Source organism: Necator americanus, chromosome X, assembly GCF_031761385.1.
Source record: "Necator americanus strain Aroian chromosome X, whole genome shotgun sequence".
Taxonomy (NCBI): domain Eukaryota; kingdom Metazoa; phylum Nematoda; class Chromadorea; order Rhabditida; family Ancylostomatidae; genus Necator; species Necator americanus.
Genome location: NC_087376.1, coordinates 26,730,362 through 26,747,500, shown reverse-complemented (window position 1 = coordinate 26,747,500; position 17,139 = coordinate 26,730,362). Strand labels below are relative to the sequence as shown.

The 17,139-nt window shown below is 45.4% G+C and overlaps 2 protein-coding genes across 3 annotated transcripts; one reads left to right on the top strand and one right to left on the bottom strand.

The window, feature by feature from the left end:
- Nucleotides 1-111: 111 nt before the first annotated feature.
- RB195_025612 (uncharacterized protein) lies at nt 112-7,794 on the top strand (the record flags this gene model as incomplete). 2 transcript variants are annotated; one of them, XM_064213833.1, is made up of 10 exons in its annotated part: nt 112-149; nt 444-557; nt 635-4,775; nt 4,833-4,948; nt 5,006-5,147; nt 5,206-5,289; nt 5,351-5,489; nt 5,546-5,658; nt 7,667-7,692; nt 7,749-7,794. In XM_064213833.1, 10 exons carry the CDS (start codon nt 112-114, stop codon nt 7,792-7,794), a joined length of 4,959 nt encoding a protein of 1,652 aa, XP_064069714.1. The 2 variants fall into 2 exon arrangements, with proteins under 2 accessions (XP_064069714.1, XP_064069715.1); XM_064213834.1 differs by lacking the exons at nt 112-149; nt 444-557; nt 7,667-7,692; nt 7,749-7,794 and adding an exon at nt 5,887-6,135 and having other exon boundaries at nt 654-4,775; nt 5,546-5,715.
- A 5,845-nt stretch (nt 7,795-13,639) lies between these two features.
- RB195_025611 (uncharacterized protein) lies at nt 13,640-14,563 on the bottom strand (the record flags this gene model as incomplete). The annotated part of the gene is made up of 1 exon (XM_064213832.1): nt 13,640-14,563. One exon carries the CDS (start codon nt 14,561-14,563, stop codon nt 13,640-13,642), a length of 924 nt encoding a protein of 307 aa, XP_064069713.1.
- Nucleotides 14,564-17,139: the final 2,576 nt, after the last annotated feature.

Genomic DNA, 17,139 nt, shown 5'->3' with positions numbered 1-17,139 from the left:
ATTTAAAATATTCAAAAATGCGTTCCATCGTTATGGATAAGAACATGTGAAAATCACACTTAAAAAGGGATAATTTGCAAACATCACGGCCTTTGAAGAAGGAACCGTGTTATGGCTACCGATGTGTTTGCAGAGGGGACAAAGAGCCGGTGAGAGCCGGTGAGGAGGTGAAGGAGGAGGAGACGAAGGAGGTGGAGCCAACACTCAAAGCGGTATAAAGGTCATCGCTTGCATAATCATATAATCCACGAGAGGAAAGAACAAAATGTTACAGGAAGAAAAGTGTGAGAAAATGATAAGAAAAGCACTAAAGGACAAATAAAAGGACAAACTGATCTGAAAAAAAAAAACACTGCAATACGTAAGGGATTATGAGTATGAGAGTGGAGAATGAGATTTCTAAGACCGTCTCTTAATTGAAAAAGGTTACTTTCATTTTCTAGATTTCTTGGCTCAAAGTCCGCTGTTGTTTCGAAGACATTTGGAGCAGGGAATCCAAAAATAGCACGACTGCCTGGCGCCGAATATCCCCATGCCAAAGTCGTATCGCTACAGAAGTCAGCTACAGATTGACATACAGACTTTTTCTACGAACAGGACATGTGTCAATCGCATGATATGAACTGATATGCAGCCCAATAAAAGGGAGGGGGATGGATGAGCAGCACATCACAATGAGGTTTGCCCTCTTAGCCCTTGTTGGTGTGGCCCTCGGGGTCCACCACACCTTGGATCAGAACCTTTTGAAGCCGCGCAAGGAATACATCTTCCGCTTCGAAGGAGATGTCCACTCCGGCATCCCTCTTCCCACCGAGAGCGAGATCTCTCGCATCGAAGCACTCGTTCACGTTCAAACACCTGACGATCATAACGCTCTACTGAAACTGAGAGAGATCCGTTTTGCTACTGGAAAGGACGAGCGCAAGGAGAACTTCAAGAACATCGAAGATTTGCAGATCCACGAGATCACCAAGAAGCACATGGAGCTTCTGGAACTGCCAGTGAAATTCGGCTACAGAGACGGTATGGTCTCCGAGCTGCAATTCCACAGCAATGATGAGACGTGGTCCAAGAACGTGAAGCGCTCAATCATCAACATGCTCCAGTTGAACCTGCACAAGATGGGTCGCACCGAGGAGATGAACAGGATGGAGAGATACGAGAACGTGCGCGAGAACGACAACGACTACTTCACTGCCACCGAGAGAACGATCGAAGGTGAGTGTGAGGTAGCCTACACCATTATCAAGAAGGAGCACGTCACTGAAGTTACCAAGTCCGTCAACTTCAACAAGTGCACCAAGCGCCCGATCACCAAGTACAACTTCCGCCACCAGACGGAGTGCCGTGACTGCAAAGAGACTGATTTCTTCGAGCCGAACACCGTCTACACGTATGAGCTCGAGAGAGACGGAATCAAGAGCGTCGAGGTTCGCTCCGTCTACACCATCACCGTTGAGAATCAGCCAGTGATGAAGACTGAGGTGCGCTCTCGAATGAATCTCGAGGAGACAAAGGAAATCCATCGCGAGTTTGAATGGAGCAATGGCAAAAAGGAGTCGCTCATCTACTCCAACGAAATGGAGCGAAACATCGAACGATTCTACAAGGAGGGAGACGAAGTCGAAGTCCGCCCTTACGAACATGTTAAGGATAAGTTCGAAGAAATCCGTAAGCTTGTTGACGAGATCAAAGAGATGAAGGAGGAAACGCAGGAAACAACCCATATGCTTTCACGTCTAGTGTTCATGCTCCGTATGTGCACTGTCGAGGAGCTCAACATGGTGCACAACAAGATCTACAGGAACGTCGACATCCGCATGAAGAAGATGATCGAGCACTGCCTCTCGATTGCTGGAACCAAAAATACCATCACTCATCTGCTGCATCACATGCAAAAGGAGGAGATCGAAACCTACAGAGTTGTGCACATCCTGAAGTCCATCCAGGAAACTCCCTTCCCATCTCCTAGGATCGTCGAAGAGCTCATTCGCTTCGCCGAGACCGAATTTGTCAGACGTTCACCTGTCATTCGCCAGACTGTCTGGCTTACCATCGGATCCGTGATGCGTGGCGTCGTCGGCGAAACCAAGGAAGAGCATATTGTGAAGGAGGAAAGGCGTGACCTCAAGCACAAATACCTCCAGATTATCATGAGGGAGTACGCAAAGGCCGAGACTATCTACGAGAAGATCCTCTACCTGAAGTCCCTGGCCAATGCAGGAATCGACCTCTCAGTCTATGAGCTTGAGAAGATCATCCTGAACAAACACGAAGAGCTACCTGTCCGCATGGAGGCAATTGATGCTCTCCGTCTCCTCAGAGAGTCGATGCCACGAAAGATTCAGTCGATTCTTATGCCCGTCTACAAGAGCCGTCACGAGCATCCCGAGCTGAGAATGGCTGCCCTGGTCCGCATCATGCACACTCTGCCGCGCCAGCCAGTCATCGTCCAGATCATCTCCACGATGGAGCGTGAGCCGAACCATCATGTTGCCGCCTTCACCTACGACCTCCTCAACTCCTTCGCCAAGTCGACTCACACTTGCTACAAGAAGCTTGCCCAGGAGATTCGCCCACTTCTTAGCATCACCCGCTACGTACGTGGAGAGCGCATGCTCACCAGCACTTACAAGTACATGCCAATGTTCACTGAGGATATGCTGACCGGCATCAACATGGACTTCGCCACCATCTTCGGAAAGAACTCGGTCTGGCCAAAGGAGCTGATGATGTCTCTCGACAGCGTCTTCAACGGAATGTGGAACAAGTATCTCTTCCAGCTGGGATTCTCGCAGCAGAACATTGAGAAACTCGTCGAAAAGATCACTGACAAGCTCCAGAGAATGGAAAGGGAAGAATCTAACACCGTTGTTCGCGGACGCCGCATTCGTGAATCCCTGAACATCCTGAAGGAGATTGCCAAGAAGCTCAACATCCGCCCACGTGTCACTGATCACAGAACCCCCCATGTCATGCTCTACCTCCGCTACAAGGACATGGACTATGCCGTGCTTCCACTCGACGAGAAAATGATCGAGGAACTTGTGGAGAAATACATCAGAGAGGGAAGACTTGAGAGGAAGGAGCTTGACCGACTCTTCAACCGCGAACCTGAATTCCACCTACACACATTCACGTACCTCTATGAGACGATCAGGAGGGTCCCAACCACCCTTGGTCTTCCGCTCATTTTCAAGTGCAAGTTGCCAACTGTCATGTCCGCTGAAGGAGAATTCACGCTGGAGAAGATAACCGACGGACTCCGTGTTCGCATGAACACTCAGCCAGCCCTTGCCTCCACTCAAGTGAGTGAGATGAGAGTGTGGAACCCGCTCTACGAGCAAGGCGTTAAGATTGTCCGCTCCGTCGAAGCTCGTCTCCCACTCGATTTTGTCCTGGAAATGACCTACAACAAGGAATTCGAGCTCAAATATACCATGAACATCCCAACCGAAGAGAAGACTCTTCTACACGTGATGACTCGTCCAGTCGTCTTCTTCCGCTTCCTCAGCGGCGAGAAGAACCACTTCCGTGAGGCTAGGCAGAGGACCGTGGTCATTCCACAATGGGAGAGGCTCCACAACGAAGAGGAGAAGGTCATCGTGTTCTCTGGAATGAAGGCCGTCCTTCGCGGAAACTGGCACAAGAACTGGAACATGCGCAACGTACTTCTCGAAGAGTCCGACTGGGAGCTGGTAATGGTTCCAACACGTGATACTCCCAGAAAGATCCGCTTCCACCTGAACACTGGAAGAATCGAGAAGTTCCGCATGGAGAGACCAGACTTCACCAACCTTTTCGACAAGGAGTTTGAGACCGAAACCACCGACTACGAGAGACTTGAGGAGCGCGAACGTCGCGAGACCTTCCACAGAAGAGTTCGTGACATCGAGAGAGCCGAGGGATACAGACACCGCATGAACCTCAAGATTGAAACTGTAGAATCCCCAGTGCAGCACTACGGAGAGGTCGAATTCGTGACTGTTTGCGACGAGGAGCTCCGTTACTGCAAGATGACTGTTGATGGCAAACGCTCTCCCATGAATGAGGAACGCCGTGAGTGGAGATTCCACACTAAGATGCAGCTTGTTCTCCCTCACCGTCCCAAGACTCTCAAGGAACTGAAGGAGCAGATCCACCGCGAAGTTCAGGGACTCGTTGAGATGAGATGGGGAGCAGAAGAGAAGAACGAAATGAAGATTAAGATTCAGTTGGAGCAGGACAAGGAGCAGAAGAGATGGCTGAGACTGGCCGAGAGGGAGCACAAAGGACTCACTGCCTACGATCTTCTTCTCAGGGCATCTCGTCTCAACCAGCTGAAGACTGTCGTTGAGTACGAACTCACTCCATTCTACAAGAACTTCTTCGAACGCGTCTACAACCTCTTCAGAGGATACACCTTCTGGCACTACAAGATGACAAGGACCAACAACGAACACAATCGCATCTTCCTCAAGATCAATGTTGATCCAGTCAGCCGTGGCCTTATCAACGTTCTTCTGGAAACCCCCAAGGAACGCATGGAGCTGCGCGACTACGTTGTTCCCCAACTCTACCTGCCCACAATTGCTAAGAGAACACTCCGTGACATCCGTGACGAGATGGTAAAGGAACGCATGTGTGAAGTGAAGAGCACTAAGGTCAGGACCTTCGACGACGTCATCTTCCGCGCACCGCTCACCAACTGCTACTCGGTGATCGCCAAGGACTGCACCGAGGAGCCTCGCTTCGTAGTGATGCTCAAGAAGATCAGGAAGGACTCTGACGAGAAGGTATTAAGCTCTCTGCTCTACACAATTAACCAACGAATATAAGTGGTATTTTTGCAGAAGCTGAAGATCATCAATGAGCGCGAAGAAGTCATCACTGTCGAAATGGTTGATGAGAAGCTGAAGGTTGAAGTCAACAACAAGAAGATCAACAGAGAGGAACTTGAAAGATACAAGTAGGCAGTAGATACGAATCCACACCCATCTACAAGCTTCACGATTTTTTCTTCCAGCATTGAAATGATGGAGGAAGACATGGTCCGTGTGAAACTCGAGGACGTCGAAGTCCGCTTCGACGGATACACCGCCAAGGTCTACATGGGCAAACGTATGATTGAGAGACAGTGCGGCCTCTGCGGACACTACGATGAGGAGGTCCGGACTGCTGATTTCCTTCTCACTGTTGTAGCTTCACAACGGTTACTGTGTTCAGAAGGATAACGAGTTCCTCAACCCGAAGAAGGAGTACACCGAGGACATTATGGAGTTCCACAAGTCGTATCTCCTGAACGACGAGGTGAGAGATTTTATGCGCAAACTTGTGTTTATAAGTAAAAGTTAACTTTGAGAGCTTTCAGTGCGAAATTGAGAAAGATTTCATCAACGAGAAGAAACACTACAAAGTTGAGGAAGAGTATGAGCGAAAAGACGACTTCTTCTTCGACATCTTTGAGGAGGAAGAAGACAACCGAAAGAACAGGAGAGAGAAGGAGGAAGGTGAGGATGAGCGTGCAATGTGGTGCCGAAATATGAAAAATGCGTGACATTTGCAGAGATGCTTGAAAGGACCCATGTGATGGAGTTCTCCCACCGCGTATGCTTCTCACTTGAGCCCGTCCGTGTATGCCGCAAGAACGAGGAAATGGACGAGGTAGTTGACAAGAAGGTCCGCTTCACCTGCTTGCCGCGCACATCTCATGAAGCCCGCGAACTCCTCCACAAGGTCCGCAACAACGTCCTGAACCTCCACGGTCGCCCTGTTTCCTTCGTTGAGACTATTCAGGTCCCACGCACTTGCGTTGTGTATTAAGCACTGAAATTTTATGTAGCACCGAATAAATAATTTCGCCTATTTCCATGGTGTGTTTACAGCAGTACTTGAAAACAATTGAAGGCACAATGTCTTGACCGGCGGATGAAGCGCAGTTGGTGGGAGATTCCTCCACCACTGGGAAGTGGTGGGGTGTTCCAAACCATACTAGAGCCAGCCAAACTATTCCATACCTCGGTGGCAGAAAAATTGGCACCAGACTTGTCTGAGAGGACAAAATATCTGATACTTGATATATCAGATAACCTCCGCGAGTCCTTGTATTGGCTAGGCCCGCAATTGCAAACTTCAAACAATTTTGAGATGGAATGAACGCGTCGGCGCATCTCGAACGGATCGAGTAACTTTAGACATCTCATCCTTTAACCTTGCTTTAGTGAGATGCGTCAAAGATTTACAAGCACTATTATGCGCATTGTATACTTCTCGTAAAAAACCTCATAAACTCCAATGTTACACATCAAGAAACTAATAACGGAGCGATTTTCCCAATAAGAGTAAGAGAAGAACGTCGAGTTCTCGAAAGCCCCTGAAAACGATAACTCAGGCGGCCGATGTTGTCAAATTTCAATGCTTGGTCTGTTTTTGCGAGGCAGTGACCCACTTACGTATGTTAGGACCTCGGTCTCTCGTATGTTTTACGAAGCAGCAATATAGATAATGATCATCCTAGAGAGTACCGTTTCTTCCTGATGGCTGGGGTAAGACTACATTCGAAGGTACTAGAAGCCACATACGTTCCTCCACGAAGTGCATTAGAAACAGCACAGCTCAGCCGGCGCGCGTGTTCAGTTGAATTTTTACAGTTGGATAAACCCGCTCCTGCTGAAAAATGTACCCTGGTTGGATGTATTGCTATTCAGTAAGAATGTAGGGGCGAACAAACGCATCACGAAGCAGAGATAGGTTTTCACCCAGGTCCTATACCGAGGTGTCGTGCACCGAGTTTGCGTCAGAAAAATAACCAAATAATAGCGGATAGTATGACTGGAAAAATAAGTCACCGATGGTTACTTCTCCATCGTATTTATCCTCCCATTGAGAAATATGTTGAAAACGGGTTCGGTTTCCCTTTTTACTCAATTTTTTTAGGAATAGGGTATACTTCCAGAAATGGTCATACAGGGAAATTTCGGCGGCCTGGCAATGCTAATTTCTTACTCTTCTCATACCCATCCAATTGCTGTTATTCTAGGTCAATCTTTCGTGTTATTTGCAAGAAAGTACCATCTTCATGGCAAGTTTTTGTGCAATCCTTAAAGGCATCACCCCACGAATCTGGTGTGGTGCGGGTTCCAGGTGGATTATGCCTATACGGATTCGCAAATTATGGAAAGAAGGATGATCCCATCCATTTCTTCTGGGCCGTAAAAAACGGCCCGCAGGATACGGCATCGAACGTTCCGGCGCGCTATTTTCTACAACGAATTTGATTGGAGCGCGCCAGCCTTGTGCACGTGCATGATCCATTTCGTGTAGCCATAAAGTAATGCATTCAGAATGTATAATGATTATCATATGTAGTTTTTATTCAGAGGTGAAGTGATCCAGTCCGCAGACATGCAGGTATATCCCAAGACGTGTAGTCAAACCTATCTTTACCGCGTTTTCTTATACAGGAGATAGTTTACACAAATAATGTGAAAGATGTCTAGAGGAGAGAACTCTCGGAGATTCTGGTGCGTGTTCTCGTCATGGGTCGCGCAAGCAATTAGGGATAAAACGTGATCTGGGGAGATCCGACACCATCCTTGCATCAAACTGACATACTGAGATTGTACCGAAGTGAAAAAGGTTGTTGCAGGAATAGAAGCGGCAGTTGAACGACATAACAACATTTTAGTCGAAAAAAAAAACTGGAAAACTTAGGTCAATATTATATGCTGTAATCTATGCTCTTGAAAGTGATGTCTGGAAGTATTTAGATCCTGCCTTCCTCATTTGTACTATCAGATCCCTGTCAATCATTAAATATAGTCGGCTCAAAAGGACATGAAGCACGAGTGCAGTTACGAGGTAGTAGTCCTGCTGGAACAACGTGGTCCCACAGCGTCCTGTGAACGGTCTGCTTGGCAATTTGCTAAAGAGACATGAAGATGATGTCCTCCAGATCGATATTGACCGCAATTTTTTGTTTGTTTTCATTTTTTACTTTTCTTTCTTGTTCTTTCGTCTTTTAAGTCTCTTTTTTTCGTAATTCTGTTACGTTCGTTGCATTTGCTTTTGTTATTTAGATCTGTATTGTATCTGTATTGTTTTTAAGTCATTGCATTGTTTTTGTTGATGTTATGCTTTTGGAATTTGGTTCAAAATTGTCCTTATTTCTATATTGATGTCCTTTTTCTTGTTTCTTCACTCCTTCCCTCCCTTACAAACAAAAAAGAACATTGACATAAAACTAAATACATGTGTAAACAAATACAATAATTTGACAACAATACGGATGCAATATAAATCTACATGACCAAAGCAAATACAGCAAACATAACAGAAATACGAAAAAAGAAACTTAAAAGACAAAGAAACCAGAAAGAAAACCAAAAAACATTTCAAAAAACAAAGAATTGCGGCCAACGCTAATCCGTATGACGTTACTTCACGTCGCATTGGCAAATTGCCAAGCTGACCGCTCGCAGGACGCTCCGAGCGGTTAGAAACCGCGTTGCTCCAGCGCGACCGCTCTTGTAACTACCCTCGTGCTTCATGTCGTTTTGACCCGACTATGTTTCTATATCTGTCTTCCCCGGTTACACTGTCACCTATATACAATCGTCATCATGTATGTAAGAATTGAGATCGCTGAAAACCTTCAATAATCTGATGTTTTCCGACGGCCATTTTTTTTTGTGGATATTTGCGGACCTAGTAAAATTTGCGAAATTTTTGTGTTCCAGTAGTTTATGTTAATTAGAGAACTCTCGCAATAACAGCTCATTCGTTCCTTCACCGATGCGCAGCTTTAGAAACACCGAAAACTTCACGGTATAGCAACAGACAATTGAATTACTTCGTCGCTTTCCTCCAAAAAAAAAAAAAGAAAAACTTTGCCTAAGTTCTCGGCTTCACATAAATCCATATTTTTTCCTTCCGTGCAGGAGTGGGTTGTATTACAAATCGAACTACGCCTCAGAACTCTGAGTCATAAATTTCAATAGAGACTTTCTATTGAAATATTCGTCAAAAGTGCGAGATGATTCTTTTTCAAATTTGTTCAATACGTCGGATTGCGCGCGTCATGTTGCAGAGAAAAAGTTACGAAGTATTTGTGAAGCGTGAGATGTTTTTCTTTCAATATTCTTCCTGTGCCTAACGGAATTCAAAGTCTCATTCATGTTCTTAGTTACACTCGAAACGAACTCTTTAATTCTGCTGCTCACTTCACACAAAAATGATCGAAGGCGAGCAAACAACACTGAAAACGATGATGTCAACTTCAGCCACGTACGAAGCGTTGAGGAAGGTGTGATTATGTTCTGCATAATCACACCTCCCTCAAGATCATCAGGAAGACAAACATGAACACTTCCACTATGTTGTCAACAAACTACATAGGTCCTTTACCTCCAAAATAATGAGATCATGCTTAGCTGGGGAAAGTTCATGTAGTTCTTAAAGATTGAGGACTCGGAACTGCACATTTTATACATATATACAAATAGGGAGAGTCGGCATAGAAAAAAAAATGCCAAATGCAATTTTCAGTACAGGTTTACTGCTATGCTCCGTCACCAACATTGTTCCAAAGTGAAGTAATCTAGAAAGAAAAGTTTCTAATGATCTAATGAAGTTCCGTGGAAACTTTTTTCAAGAAGGTTTTCTCTTCTGTGGAATGTTGCGATGATACTGTACCAGTGAATGGACTACGAATGCTCTGTTCTTCTTTCCTTTTTTTTTTGTTAATTCTTCATTTGTGTTATCAGAAGAAGGGTTGACAACTCTCTTTGAGTGATACCTGCCACAAGACTAGCAGCAGTCAATTTAATGGACAGTTTTTCCACGAAATTGACTATTGCTCGTTTTGTTGCAGTCATCACTTCAGAAAATTTGTTATTGCCATTTATGGATGTAAAATTTAAATTCAATGAAAGAAGCATGAGAAATCGGCCCATCGATGAACAACTGACCACCGTTTTACATGTGATTGAAATCAACTACGTAGCTCTATTATTCAGTCATATAACAAGAAATAAACAGCACCAACAACACGAATATGGAAATTAAAACTGTGGGACCTTTAAAAACAGCAGAATTGGACCTGATGTCAGAAATATCTGTAAACTAGGAAATTTCAGCTAGCCTTGCTCGTTCCAAAATTGTACTCATTATAATTGACGGATGGAGTACGAAAAGGCCAAGTTGCTAGAATTTATTTTGTGATCAAATACGTAAAAATAAAAGAATTCGAATTACAGCAAATTCATGAGCGCCTGATAGAAGCCACTGGCAGCCCTGTTGTCACTGGTTGCGTTATGTTCGTCGATTGAAGTGTATATCAATAATATATAGAATGACAAAGTCGATGGAGTTTATTTCGTGAGGAACTAGTCGAGTAGGGTGTATTTTTTCAGATGGATCACGGTGAAACGAAGTTTCTGGATTTGTGTTTCCATCAATGAGAAATGTGATCGAAATGAGTTTGGAATAAGGTGTAGGATATTAGTACACGAGAAAGAAATATGTGCTAGGAAGGCATTGGAAGCATTCTGGATTTCGGTCAGGAATCTATCCGTGAATAATAAAAATGAGTACTTGTCCATTATTAATGACTTTATCCCGTTCGTAACACTCTGTAAGCTATAAGATTGTCCCACATGCAGTTCCTTAACACTATCCAGTCACCAGGTACTCAATGATAATGTACAGTGTGTAAATCTCATTCGCCTTGGGTGACGATCTGCAAGAACGCGGTGGCTCACTACCTTCGCTAGTTCATAAGACTGTTCAGTTTATTTTCCTGTTTGGAGTGCTTCCGTAGTGTACTTGCCAGAGGCTTGGCAAACAGAGAGGAGGAATTTGATCTGATATTCATGGCATCGAAAACTTTTCTATTTTTGGCGTTTTGATAAAGACCAGGTTGTCGAAGCATCAGCCCATGAATAAAGTTTCATCAAAGCTTCTTTCGCACGTTGCAAGACGAGACGACGTAGAGATTTAAGAGCTGCCAGAGTTTATTTCATGAAGAGCTACATAAAACAAATAAATTCGACTAGCATCACTCTTATAGGGGCCTGATAGGCACCAGTGCCTTATCGTCCCTGATCGGTTAAAGTTTGTCGATTAGAATGTATTTCCGTAACCCACACAGTGCGTATTCTTGTTGGCACTTAAATTCGGATGCATCGCGGTAAGACGAATTTGCTAGAATTGCGCCAACATGTTTTATTGCAGTTCGTAATCATTGGGGCACTGGAACGGGTGTCGGCCTACATAATGACTTGCGTTGGTCAGACAATGACCAAGTAAGTGTCTTTATCCTACCAAATAAGTCTGCTACCAATTTGTCGACACCTGATTGATGAAAGACGTGGGCGACACGGGTGCAGTTTTAAACCACCAACCGCGCGACTACAGCGGACCTCTTACTGATGGCGTTACTCTCAGTTGTGATGAACTGCGCAAAATTATTAATTCCGACTTACAAGATGCTCATGGGCGTTTGACAGACGCCATCGATAGTCTTGTCGTTTCTGGTTAGTTTACATTCGAGAGTATATTTTTGTAGCCTCCGTAGCACACAAAGCTTACGACTAAGTAAGGGACAGCTACGGTGAGATGAAGTCGTTAGGATATTATCCGCCGAAGAATACCTGAAATAAATAGCTTCAAATTACAAGAAGTTCGTGGATCCATGATAGACTGCGTTAGCCGCCTGGTTGAGTTATGTTTATCGAGAAGATTGTATTTACGTAGATGGATTATAGAAGGACGGTGTCGATTCCATTGATAATGTGAAAGGGACAAATGGATAAGCACAAACAAAAAATAAAATGGATAAATTCAAATTTCAGAAAGTTCACGTGGTGCTGACAGTACTGGTAGCCATTTCATTTCTGGCCACGTTATTTTTTTCGAGTGGAGTGCATTTCCATAGTTAAGATATCACTGTATCACTTGTGCTCCCAATGTTCGTCGATTAGCTCGGACCTGGGGTGGGAAAGACCAATTGATACTGCAGCTTGTCTCGACCGCCTGTCAACGTTGTCCGCTTGCTTCTCTTCTCGCTAGGAACTCAAAGAGCAACGCAATTTCCTTTAAGGGACAGTGCCACCATCAGGTGGGTACTCTTTCTGTAAGGTGACTGATATCGCGTGGTATCTAGTCGCGCACAGCTATAATCTAATGGTTGCCGTTGAAACAAGATACGTGTCACCTAATTTTACCTTTCTTCACATCTGCAGCAGTGTCTCTGATCTTCTGTCGTTGACGTAGAATTTCCTCTTCTGCTTGCACAAAAGCGGAAGAGAGCGGTTTTCCCGGCACCGCTCTTACAATCGAGCAATCTGTGATGCTGACCGCATTTTCCTCAGGCCTGCAGCACGCTGAGTTTTCTGAAGCGTAAGATAAAGAAGAAAGAACGGTGGTGCTGAATACGTCTTTGATGCTTTTTTATGCTCTTCAAACTCCTCCTTTCATCCTGGCTAGAGCGGTAGTGAGACCATTCTTCATTTTAACTTCCCGACCTATATATGCATCTCTGGAACATCCAGTTATATTTTTCTCGTTAAAATAGGATAAACTACTATAGATTACACGTTTCATCATGTCCGACCAGTATTTGTTCTGCCTAATTGCTAGCACGCAGTATCGGAAAAAAAATCGTATTTGATCACGTACACCAGTGGCGGTCGTGAAACACAAGTAGATTTCTGGATGTTACGCCGACGGGATCGCTGACTTCTGCAGGATTCAAAAGTCATCCCTACAGACCATGTCGCTGTCCAACACCATTCGCTCGTCATGGACTTGAATAACTCCCATCCAAGGAAGAGACATCCAAGGACTGAAACACAGAGCATCATATTGTAGAATCTGAAAGATTGAAAGGATATATTTTTGGCGCTCGTGGCCCCATCTACACTTCCCAACCCTACTCGTATTGTGGAGGAAATATGATCGTCTACTTCCAGCGTTATACGCTTGACCGCGGAGAACGCTGGGAAAGACGACTCTAGGTAAGCCCAATATACAAAAGGCTACGTGGTTTTGCAACGAGGACGTCCAGGCGGCAATTCGTGAGAAGAAAGCCAAGTATAAGCTCTGGTGGAGGACACGTAAGCCTGAAGATCGTGCTTACCTAGCGGCGAAGAGGGAGGCTAAGAAGGCAGTCTCGAAGGCGAAGCCGAAAGTTTCAAAAATCTTCATCGTATGGCACAGCAGTCGTATAGGCCTGTATGAAGTGCAGTCAGCAATGTCTCCTTTTCCGTTTTAGACAGACACGGTCACAGAAGTTTGTCAAACGTCTGAAGTCCGTTCTTCTGCAACGATCTTGTTAAATCGCGAGCCACACGGACCCTCGATCTCCTAGAAACTTCCAGACATCAGCAGATATGTCATCAGGACAGGTTGCCTTGTTCGACTTCATTTTTGCGAGGGCAGCACTGACTTCGACGGTAGTAATTGGTAGAACGGAGCCCCCGACGCTGGGAACAGTTGGGATGGGAGGACAGAACTCTTCGTTACACAAGTGATTGTAGTACTCTCGCTACCTCTCCAGGACCTGACCAGAGCGACGTAGAACGGCTCCATCAGCTCCCTTAACGATCTTGATGTGCGATGGAGCCACAATCGCAAAAAAAAAATACCTCCTTTTGATCCTTCAGTTTCCACCATCTGATGCGCTGTGTTTCAGTCCTTTATATCTCTTCCTTGGGTGGGAGATTTTCAAGTCCATAAAGAGCAGATGGTGTTGGGCAGCGACTTGATCTGTAGGGATGACTTTTGAATCCTGCAGAAGTCGGCGATCTCGTCCGCGTAACATCCAGAAATCTATTTGTGTTTCACGACCGCCGCTGGTGTACGTGATCAAATGCGATTTTCTTTTCCGATACTGCGTGTTAGCAATGATCAAATCACTTGCAACAGCATACTCCAGGATTCGCAACCCGTCGTCGTTACGAGCTCCATAGCCGTATCCACCATGACAACTCTCGAATCCGTCTTTCCGGGAACCGACATGTCCGTTGAAGTCTCCTCCGATTAAAAGTACTTCTTCGCCTTCCAGCGATTGGACGTACTGTTCTAGATCTTCCCAAAAGTACGCCTTCTCTTCTTCACTACAGCCCACCTGTTTCGCATACGCAGAGACGACTCGCAATTCCACTTCTCCTGTGTCTACTTTTACAGCCATCAGACGGTCCGATAGTCGATCCACCGCTGTGATGCTGTTTCTAAAAGTCATGTTCAATGTGATACCAACGCCATTGCGATTTGATGTACCGTGGTAGATGATCTTGTAGCCATCGCCTAATTCCCTTGACTTGGAGCCTTTGCAGTGAGTCTCCTGTACACAGCACATGTCAACATGGCGTTTTCTGAGACTGTTTGCCGGTTCACGACTTCTTCCAGTAATCGTCCTAACGTTAAATGTTGCCAAGCGCAATGGATGTTGTTGGCGATGGCGCACTAACTTCTTTGGCCGGCTCCGTCCTCTAGCCGGTAGCCACCGCACACTTGCCACATTGCCCGGGCGAGGACAATGCGCGTCGCTTCTGGGGGACGCCCTAGCTTCTGAAGAACACATAGTAGACATTAGCAGTATGACGCAACGGGGGTGTTGTCCTCGGCCGGCTTGTCGCACTAGCAAGCTAGCAGCCTGGCACCGGAGTCGTCGTACTACCTCTGCACTTAGGTAGCTTGTAGCCTTTGCTCAAGGACCGGACTACTAGCCGGACACTTTTGTGGCATGGTTAAACCTGCCGAGGCGAAGTCTCACCACCATAGCTTCCCGACGGCCAGGGCCACCGCTGCGCCGCTTGGAGGCGTGAGGTAGGGTTTGCAGCAGAATTTTTGTCGTGAACAATTTGCTATATAAATCAGGAAGTATTTTTATGTGTGGAATAGGGATGCCCTGGTTGTCAGCGGCCTCCATGACCGCTCCTGCTTCAACTGAATTGGAGGCCTTTTTCAACTTGAAGAAAGTAAGACACATCGGCACCTTGTACTCTTGGAATACGTCTTTGAGTTCTGAAAGGTGTGTACGTGGTCAATGGTGCTGAATCCCTTTCATAACCCTGGCTGCTCGCGTGGCTCTCCTTCACCTATTTTTTCTGATATTTTTTGATTTTTCTGATCTGATCCTGATAATGGTCACTTTTGTAAAGAGTTTATAGAATAAGCAGATCGGGCGCTACTTGCCGATGTCATGAGGAAACCTCTTTTTCCGAAAGATTGCGGTCTTGCTGTGCTTCCATTGTTCAAGAAACTTGTTTAATAACGAGCGTTGATGAGTACTGGCGTTACATTGTTTAGATGTTAAAGTTATGTTATATTGTATTATCCTGCAGGGAGCGGGTGCCATGCAATTTCTTATCGATGAGGTAATATTTCTTACTCTGACGCGAGAAACTCCGAAATAAGATCTTCATGTTTCTTCAGATGGTGAAGAGGCAAATAAACATCGCTGTCGAGTAAATCAGGGTAGAAGTCGTAGAAGGTTTTCGCCCTTCCTTCTCGATGCAATCGTTATTCCTTTTGAGTTTCCGAGGGCCGTTAATTACGTTGTACGCTTGAAGAAGCTCTGACTGGAGTAGCAAAGTTCTTGACTCTCTCGGCTGCCCCGGCGAATGCACTTGCTTTTTTCGCTTTCGCATATTTTTTACTATACTGCAACCAGTGGAGATGCCCCAGGAGCCGACAATTGTAGACGTTGCTTATTGCAGTATCGTACTAAAATCTGGCTTGAGAACCGGTAGATGCCCCTCCTGGGAATTCGCTATGTGAGCATTCTTGCTTTCTCATCTATCTGTATAAAGGGCAATTTTCCTTGAAAGAGGCAAAGGTCCGATCTCATACAGACATTGGTACAAGAGCAATATCCGTCACAAAAAAAAACGTTTTACTAACGACGACATGGTCAATTTCATTACGACACTCTCCTCCGGGCGGGTTCTACTTGCAGCGTGGAGAAGGGGGCTTTCAAAATTGCAAATTTCCGTGAATATGGATATATGAAGTTCCACAATCCTTCTTCTGGGTCTAATTTTGACTTTAAAATCACCAAGAAAGAGCTTGTGGAAAGTGCGGCCTTCTCCGTCTAACTTCTTCAGATCCACGTAAAAAGCTTTGACTTCTTGTTCTGTGTAACTTGATCTCTTGTCGTAGGTGACGAAGATTGTCAAAAATGGTGTTGCTTCACATCTTTTCGCCTGTAAGCCTCCTGTGGAAATTGTTCATTGTCCGACAGAGTCGATGTTCATTGATGTACTCGTATAGTGCCGAGGATATGGATTCTGCCAACCTCCCTACTGTCATTTTTCCAAGAATAGTTCTTCTGCAGTATCATACATGACGTAGGGTGGCGTCCCTTCGCCTCGGTCAGTCCGATGACTCAGTGCTCAATTTTTCTCTCTTGCACCATCGGATCTTCAATGGCCGCTCCAGCTGCAAACGTACGTGCTCTGTGGGTATAGGTCATCATCTTAGTTCTCTTCCGTTTCGGCAGTCTTGATTATTCCTGCAACCCCGTCCTTCCTGTCCGCTCCAGGCATTCCCAGGGAGCCATGGGACTCTTCCTTACTGCTGTGTTGTGCTATTTACTGTTCAATTTTAAAACCAACGACAGGCTGCAGGTCTCTGTTAGCATTAATTGTACAGCCGGAGCTTGTTTGTTGGAGGCTACTCCATGCTACCTCCCTTGCAGTACCAGTAACTTGATTGTAAGCTCGTGCGTGATGCAAACATACTATAGAGTAATCGTGGCACAGCATTAGCGGAGAGTCGATCCGCTGGATACGTCTGCGCCTCACGGCAAATACAGGGCCGTTTGTGATCCGCAAAATAGCGTTCTATGTGCCACCTGGGGACAAGTCACGCAGCCTCGCTACTAGCCGGGTCTGGACCCTCTAGTGAGGGGGTTCATACATTTCACATTGCACCTGACGCCTAAATTCGAATGGATATCGATTTGATGATGTCGTTAGGATTTATTTTATGAAGGACTACGTAAGACAAAAAATTTCAAACCACAGAAAATTTACGGATGCCCAATAGACTGGCGGCCATACATCTTCTACTTGATTCATTTTCTTCGAGTGGACCGTATTTTCGAAATCCACATATTATACATTATACTTACTTAGATACTTAGATGGCCCATCT